The sequence below is a fragment of the Chenopodium album genome, chromosome 25 (genome assembly GCF_948465745.1).
Source record: "Chenopodium album chromosome 25, dcCheAlbu1.1, whole genome shotgun sequence".
NCBI classification, from domain to species: Eukaryota; Viridiplantae; Streptophyta; class Magnoliopsida; order Caryophyllales; family Amaranthaceae; genus Chenopodium; species Chenopodium album.
The window spans coordinates 3,761,516-3,770,925 of record NC_137858.1 but is presented as its reverse complement, the minus strand read 5'-3'; the positions used below and the strand labels follow the sequence as shown (position 1 = coordinate 3,770,925).

The 9,410-nt window shown below is 29.9% G+C and overlaps 1 protein-coding gene across 1 annotated transcript; it reads left to right on the top strand.

Moving 5' to 3' along the window:
• The first annotated feature begins 3,871 nt into the window (after positions 1-3,871).
• Positions 3,872-6,268, top strand: LOC145615464 (NAC domain-containing protein 43-like). The gene is made up of 3 exons (XM_081670538.1): positions 3,872-4,055; positions 4,233-4,510; positions 5,324-6,268. The coding sequence occupies exons 1-3, from the start codon at positions 3,872-3,874 to the stop codon at positions 6,059-6,061; spliced, it is 1,200 nt and encodes a 399-aa protein (XP_081526664.1). The 3' UTR covers positions 6,062-6,268.
• Positions 6,269-9,410: the final 3,142 nt, after the last annotated feature.

Here is a 9,410-nt window from a genome sequence, read left to right as displayed (position 1 = left end):
TCTCACGTAAAATAAATTTAATGTACTTGCTATGTTGTCATAGTATACTTAAAACGGATTCAAACTATGTATGGTTTATATACAATTGTACAAGGAAAAAGTTAACAATTGAGATCTTGTTAAATTAGATGTAATTTTATTTAATTTTTAATATATTAATTTTTCCAAAATTTTCACTCATACTTAGATCAAGATGTCAATGGTCCAACATGTATCTTAGAAGTTAGAAATCATACAAATGTATGTCAAGTAGACAAAATGATACTCGTACTAAACACAAAGGGTGTAACTTTGTTATGTTTACTACTATGAGACACTTTAGGGATGAGGATTCTCTTATTTCCTTCCTTTTAGGGAAGGGGTTTTCCATCCTATTAGGCCTTTTGCCTAACAATAAATAAATAAATAAAAATAACAATTATTTTATAAAGCATAATCTCCGAATAATTTATTACACACATGTTGTTTATTTGGGCCAAGAAAATAAAATAAATAAAATAAATTGAGATGACATGGAAACTGCAGAAAAAAATGATAAAAAAAAGGTTGAAGACTACTAGTTAACATGATAAATAGCCAAATTAGGGCATAATATAATAATATGGCACCAAAAAAAGGGAATCTAAAACGAGAATCGTTCAACAGTAGCAACAAGCCAACAACTAGCTAGTACTCGTAGTAGGCAGTGTAGAGTGTGTTAAGTGTGTGGTTTCTCTTTTTTCAACATTTTGTGTAAAGCGTTTGGTGTTGGTGGCCCTTTCTGGAAGGAAATCCACCTAAAATTATAAAACAAATAACCATCTCTAAAATCTTCTCTATTGGTGTTCATATTTCATATTCATATTCCTACTAATTAAGATGTACGAATTATCATTTATCACTTCATCTCGTAATATAAATTTATTGCATTGAATAATGTTTTCGCTGTGTATTTCATATCTCACTTTGATTGATGTACGTACTTTATGATGTTCTTGTATACCATCCTTCTTGTTTAATTTCACATACAATAGATGTAATGTTTTGACTTTTGTTATTTTCTAAGACATCATATCAACCATTAAACTTGCATAAGTTGATCAATAATTATTTTGTTTTTACAAATATTATATAATGAAATTATACATTAACGCTGATTCAACAATACTTTATATGTATGCGTAAAATAAAAAAAAAAATAAAAAAAATTAAAAAATACTTTATATGTAAGGATTTCATTTTTATATATGTAAAACTATGTAGTCAATCTAGAAAGTAATTAATATTGTAAAAAGTCAAAATATTATTGCTTAGCTTATATATTGTAAAAGGTAGTATGTATTATCGCTTTTATTTGAATCAACAGACAATTGAATTTGATAAAAATGGTTTTTTCGTTTTTTTTTTTTTCGAGATGACAAAAATAGTTAAATTTGACAGATTTATACCTTCTTTTTTTTTTGAGAAATGAAAATTTTATACCTCTAAAGTCATAAAAGTGTAATTTTCACCCCTTTTTACTTAATTCTCCATTTCAATATTCTTCATTGACTGGGTTTCAAAAAAAAATTATTCTTCATTGACTGACTTTGTTTGGTCTTTCTATCAAATTAGCCTAAACATACGAAATTGTTAACGTTTTCAAAACATTTTGATAATTTATATATGTATATTCATTTTTTCACAACTAATGTCTGATGAGATCGATACCAATAGTTACCAAGGTTGTAATAACACTTCAATTTTGTGGACACGTTCACACGTAATGAACTCGATGAAAAAGTTGAACCACAATAAACCACTTATATTATCAACTTTAAAATAATATTATAATGTATACATGCCTGAAATCATGCAATCATGCACATTCGTTATTGCTATTTATAGAGTGACGATATAAGTTATACTACTACCGTCTCTTGTTCTTGGCCTTGTTGCTTAGCTTTAATTGGTTTAACCATTATCTGTGTTCATACATGTGATTTTTAAGATCAGAGTGGTGAGAAAATATATTGAGACCCACAACTACAACTGAGAATAATTTCATACATGAAATTGAGAATTATAGGGCGGCAGATACCGTACCTTGCATGTCATAAATTTTCTGATCAGATTATCAAGCCAAGGGTGAATATTATTGTGCCGTGTTTTATTACTTAAATCTTACCTAGAATCTACTTGAATTGATTAGAATTTATTATAGTTTATCTTAGTATTAAATCAAAATTAGCTAACCTTATTAACACCACAAATTTTCATATATGGCTTGCCTTACTGTGTGGCCAGGGTTACTTCCCTAACCGAGTAACCCCTGGTCAAGTAACCTCTGACCGAGTAACCCCTGACCGAGTAATTCCTAACCAAGTAACCCCTGAAAAAGTGACCCATGATCTACTGAGTATCTTCTAACCAAGTGACCCCTGAAAAAGTAACCCCTGACCAATTGAATAATCCTTGAATAGGTAATCATGACCACTCAACAAACACGTTATATTAACACTTATTATCTCTATTTTTTTAAAAACTCTTTTTCCTAGACTCTTCTAATTCGATCGAACTTATTAACTTTAATATAATGTGAATTTATTTTTCTTGAAATTTGTGGAAATAGGGTTGTATTATAATTTAGTACACAAAATATTGTACGTGTTTTATTCCGAAAAAAAACCTACAAAAAGTTTCTATCCTAGCTAGATATGTCATCAATTATTATAATTACTATTATTATAGAATTCTAAGCTAATTCAAATTATACAAACTACAAAGTATATACAAAGTATATAAAGTATATATATATATATCTTTATATATATACTCCCTCCGTTCCTGAAAGTTTGACTCACTTTGCATTTGTGCGGTCTCCAATGAATATCTTCAGATATGTATAATTTGAGTGAAAATAATAAAATATTGATATTTGAAAATTTTATAATAAGGGAAAACTAATAAGATCCCTCATGCCAATTTATTTATACTATTGTATAAATCATAAATGTGGTCAAAATTTTTTATTTTGACCATATTAATAGTAAGTGAGTCGGACTTTCAGGAATGGAGGTAATATGTATAATTAGTTTAAGTGAATTAGTTTAAATAAATGGTAAAAAGACGGAGAGGGTAGTATTACTACTTGGAGTCGAAAGCCCACACATGATGAATAATTTAGTTGATATTTTATTAGATAAAAGACGACTTTCATAATTGATTCATAGTTTATAAAGTGACATTATATTCTATGTCTCATTCATGCTACTATGTTAGCATTACTTCCCTCTTGAATAATTTATGTATTTATTTGAATAATATATACATAATCTTAAGTTTTGGATTCATTATAATAGACAAATTACTAACTGAGTTCAGCTTATAATTTATACAATGTACTTGTACTATTTTTCTATAGTAATAACCTAGGATATCAAAAATTTTGTCTATATATCAAAATTATTTTATATAATTAAATATATTCTGAATACATGAGCAACAAATAAAACTAAGTAATACTGTAGTAAAGTGGTTAGCTAGTAACTGTAGTATATTTTGGACTTTATATTATATAATGCCCTAGCTACCTTTTCACATATAAATAATAGACCTTTCTATGCCCCAGCTCGGGTACCACAAAGGTTGACATTAATCATTCTATCAACCCTTCAACCTCTTTTCCTATTCTTTTGTCTCCCTTTATTTTTCTCTCTTCTTCTCTCTATAATCATCGATAAAACATTAATTAGTGCTGCAATCTTAATTATCAAAACAAATCTTAATCTTTAATTTTTATTAGTTTCTTATGATAGAATCCTTTGTTTTTAAGAAAAAAATAAAAATTCTTTTATGTACTTTTTTCTAGTTGGGCCACTATTACAGCAATAATAAGTATTTTTGCTAGGTAATGCGAGCGAAAATGAACATATCTGTAAATGGAGAATCAAGGGTACCTCCGGGTTTTCGATTTCATCCGACTGAAGAAGAGCTCTTGCAATATTATCTAAGGAAGAAGGTTGCTAGTGAGAAGATTGACTTGGATGTCATTCTTGAAGTTGATCTCAACAAGCTTGAACCTTGGGATATTCAAGGTATACAATAAATCTTTGCCTTTACCCTCCAATAAGCGCGTATGAATTTTTGTACGCATGCGCAGATATCATTTAATTTAATTGGTATGATTATTATTTGTCTGCATATATGAGCCTTTGTTGTATAGTCCATATCGGAAAAAGATGTGAAATAATTATGTTCTTTGTTTTTGTTAGAAAAATGCAAGATAGGAACTACACCACAGAATGATTGGTACTTCTTTAGTCACAAAGATAAGAAGTATCCTACAGGGACAAGGACTAACCGGGCCACAGCGGCCGGGTTTTGGAAGGCTACTGGCCGTGATAAGGTGATCTACAGCAACTCTAGAAGGATTGGGATGAGGAAGACGCTTGTTTTCTACAAAGGAAGAGCTCCTCATGGTCAGAAATCTGATTGGATTATGCATGAATATCGACTTGATGAAAGCACCAACAATAACAATGACACCCATGTAAGATTATACTTGTATTACTCTTTTTAGTATTCTTTCTGTTTTTGTTTACATAAGCCTATTTCATAGTTTATGCTCAATATAGAATTTGAGTGCAATATCTTATCCTATTAACATTTTTTTACTTAAAATCAAAATTATTTTATGGAAATTTAACAAAGGAAAGTGTTTATTTAGGTAGCTATATATTGAGCTAGCTATGTAGTCATCTATGAATTATAGGTTTTATTTTTCAAGTCAAAAACGGAATAAAGTATCAAAAGGTGCTGTTTATTGATGTTTATATGACTTTATAATTGTATGGTTAGAGAATGAACCACAACCTAATTTCTCTTATAATCATTTGATTATTTACTTATTCTCCCTCTTCTGTACTTTTTTTTTTGAATATTTATTTATTTCTGAAATTCTATTCATTGATTTAGATCATTTTAAGTTATTCTTTGTTTGAATAATCTTCTAATGATCTTATAAGAAAATCATATATTTCTACGCACTATGTATATAAATTCAATTCCCTTTATAGCTACGTACTTTTTATGAATGAAAAGATTAAAAGTGTGTGTCTAGCTATTATTGAATTGGACAAGTTTTGATAAAAGACCCAAATTAAATGGGAGCAACAAAAAGATATTTCTTGTCACCACCTTTTTTGTAAAGAAATATTTACAATATAATAATTTTTGAATTGAAAATGTTATTGTGCGTGCTATATATATTAATGACTTGTAAATATTCTTTTTTTAAAGCATGCAATAAATATAATGATCAATGAATTAATAATACTTATATTTTATTTTATTTGGTATGAAGGTTACAAGCCTGAGAAGTGGAGATTTTGTACAAGAAGAAGGGTGGGTGGTTTGTAGAGTGTTCAAGAAGAAAAACCACCTCAAAGACCTAGACAGCCCAATCAAGACATCATCATCTTCCATGGCATTAGAATCACACTCATCAATAAGCATGCTTGATTCACCAAGTGATGATCATGATCAACTCGATCGCGATGATCAAGGGGCCTTAGAGCAAATATTTCAATACATGGGGGGCAAACCTCAAAAGATCAACAATATTACAAAATCATCCTCCCAACATCAACTTGAAAGGTTCATGAAACTCCCAAGCCTTGAGAGCCCAAACAATAATAGCACCACCACCACCTTATACTACCAAACCCTACCTGAAAACGACCTCGTTTCAATGACCAAACCCGAGTCCAACCCCGTCTACACCGGACTCAGTGATTGGGCCACCCTAGACAAACTTGTTGCAACACACTTAAATGGTCAAACCACCATGACATCCATATACTCACCCTTATCAAATGACCATGAACATGACCTAGATCAATTACCACCGTTGAGATCATCATCATCAACATCATCATCAGGAGATCACAATAATAAGATGTACCATGCAACACTGGATAATTATGGCGGCAGCAACGAGATAGATCATCTATGGAATTTCACAACAACAAGAACAACAACAACATCATCATCATCTTTGGGGATTGACCCATTATGCCACGTGTCGGACAGTGGTATATAACAGAAAAAAACATGCTTGGAGGTGTCCTAGGAATGATTAACTAGTATTATTAAATATCATGGCGTTAGTTGTTAAAGTCAGAAAGGGTTATCATAAGGGTAATTATTATGTGGTTTAATTTTACAGTTACTTTGCATATATATACCAATAATAAAGTGCAGTGACGTACGGCTTGCATAAACATTTGTAAGATACTTAAGGTGAGATTATTAAAATGGGGTATCATCTATCATACATGATTCTTGTTTGTAGTGTTTCATTTCATATTATTATATATACTTGTGAAAACATATATAAAAATCAATTTATCTTTTTGGGTTTCCAATTATGTTGTCTTCCATTATTATTCTAATTGATGTTCCTAAGCTAGCTTGGCTAAGCTAGCATGCATGGAACTTTTTTTGTTTGTATAAAGTTTCATACCTCCATACATGTAATTCTGACGTGGCGAACTGGCGATTATCATTAACTATATATATGAGGGACATATTTTATTATGGATTTGATTTCGAACCATTAATTTTGGATATGTTCGAATAATATAAGATAAGTACAATCAGATCGATAAGTCCAGGCCAACTGAAAATCAATGAATAAGACGCTATTTTGAATTTCTAAAATTTAGTGAAAATGCAAAGTAAAACTTGTATGGGAAGGAGATCAGAGGGGGGATATAAATCTATACGTACTATTCAAAGAGGACTGTAACTACAACTAGTGAAAAGAAAGCTATATTTTTTGAAGTGAAAAACCATAACGTTGAAAAGCTAAGCTAGTCAAAATCACTGTGATAGAGCAATGAAAAAAAGAGTACGTACTAATCATGATAAAAACCTTCAAGTAGCTAACCTTGCTACTTTGCAAGTGAGGTGTAAATAATATTCTTGTATGCGTCTACTAAATTAAAAATGTTGCTTGATTAAAGCATGCCATTGGTTTAAGTAATTAACTAATTACCGTTAAAATTCTATATTATACTCTTATTATGGGCTTTTACTAGCTTAGGTAGCTCAAAACGGGATTGTAGATAGAGTAATTAATTATAGGGTAGGTCAAAGTAGCTAGGTTTTGTCCAACATACCCAAGCTATATTTTGTTGTAAGCTAAACTCCGTGGATGACGGTATGTAATTGTGGATATTTTTATAATAAGTTGCTATCCTAAAATTCCGAGTTTAATTAACATGATACACTTTAATTGTTGTTTGAAGAAGATGGTATCTCATGCATATCCTTATTAATTATTTGTGGGTGGATAAGGCACTATGACATTTCAAGTACTTGTAAGTTGTGACTTGTGAAACTTTACTACTCCATTTGAAGTATTAGCATAACATCTGATTATCACATTATTAGTACGTTACTACACTCAACACCATTCAATCACGCACTCATCATCTCTACCTCATCTTTGTTTTGTCTTTTTGCAGCATTTACATGCACGTATTTCGTATTAAGCAGCATCTTATCTCGTCTTTATTGACTTTTTGTTGTCATTAGTCTTAATCCTCCTGAATTATCGTCGTATATGCAATAAGAATATATAGATATTTGACAATAACACTCGTATAGTATAATGTTTTAATCCTATTTTCTTTTCGGCATAACTATTAATTGGAGCTTGATACTATGTCTTGGCAAATCACATACGACCCCAATTGATGTTGGGTCAATTTTCAAAGAAGCAAATAAAACAAAAGGAATCAAATATTTCATTGTCTTAATTAAGATCACTAGTCAATGAGGCTATGGAGAGAAAAACAGATTTCTACATTGCGTTTTTGAGAATTCACACTTTCATCATAAGATGTAAATCGTACTTCCAATGAATGAAACAATAAATTGATGAAGCGACATTTGCTTAATATTTTAAAATTGGAAATTGATAAACATAGCCTATGTATTAGAAGCTAACAAAGGAAATATTGAAAATATATTAACATTAATTACACCAATTTGTGCGTATTTTGTTATGAATCGCCAACTTAATTCCATTTTAGGAAGTATATTTAATACTTATATATAATCCTAAGGGCATATATCATTACCCTTTAAAATTTTCACGCTGATTTTAAAACATAAAATATAATGCTCCCTCAGTCTCTTTTTGTGTGCACCATAGGTCCATTTTTTGTGAGAACTTGTTTTTTTGGATCAAATGGTGCAAATAATAAGGGACAGAGGGAGTACAAAGTAAATAATACGAGTAAGTGACTCTCTCATACATTTGTACAAGATGTTTATTGTCATGTGAGAAAGTTGCAATCCATTTCAAACTGATTTTGTTTATGCTACCAATAATGAGCCACTTACAATTTGACATGGCCTGGACATAGTAAACTTGGTAACGTACCGAATTGGACTAATCTCAAGCGGCAAAACGACATGATTTTTATAACGTAATGAATTAAATTGATAAAGGTTTGATGAATTAATAGATTATTATAGTATAAAATTCATGCAATACTATAATAAGTTAGAGGAACTAAATGAAAATGACAAAATGGGATGGGGGGAAAGCCGACAAGCATTTCCGGTACAAACTTAAAGGAAGTAACAAAGTTGGCTAGCAAGTCGTTGTTTGAAGGGAGTGACCACAGTCGGTCCACAGATTTGAAAGGCCATCATGCTCCCTAAACCTCAAGTGGTTGTTGCCAAAGACCTTCTCTTTGCTTTGTTTTTCTCCTTTTTTGACCCACGTACTATATATTGTAATCCTCTCTACAGACCCACACACGTACTATATTATTATATTCATGTCGATTATTCCTTCTAATCCTCTACTACTTTAGTGTATGTGATATCGTGGTATATTTCTTTGTTTCACAAAGTTTGTAATATCCATACTTTGACTTTTGTACTATTTAAATACAAGTATAAATATTTGATCGAAAGGTTCTTTTTCTCACAATGCAAGTTTATAATCACCAACACTAAAATGGATCGGAGTATTATTTTTCTCAAACAAGATAATTATAAATTAAAGTCACACTCACATTTATAGTAATAGTAATAGAAAAGGAGTTAACTCACACAAAACACTAATTACGTAGTATTTAATCTTTGTGAATTGTGAGACCGTATGAATCATTTGAAAAAAGAAAAAGTTATTTAATATACATATATATATACATACATATATACATACATATATATACATATATACATACATATATACATACATATATATATATATATATATATATATATATATATATATATATATATATATATATATATATATATATATATATATATATATATATATATATATATATATATATATATATATATATATATATATATATATTTTCAATAATCTTGTGGTTGATGCGCTAGTTTTTTTAGGT

Coding starts and splice junctions, on each gene's coding strand:
- LOC145615464 (XM_081670538.1), top strand. CDS start 3,872: ATGCGAGCGAAAATGAACATATCTGTAAATGGAGAATCAAGGGTACCT. Junction 4,056..4,232: donor TGAACCTTGGGATATTCAAG/GTATACAATAAA, acceptor TGTTTTTGTTAG/AAAAATGCAAGATAGGAACT. Junction 4,511..5,323: donor ACAATAACAATGACACCCAT/GTAAGATTATAC, acceptor TTTGGTATGAAG/GTTACAAGCCTGAGAAGTGG.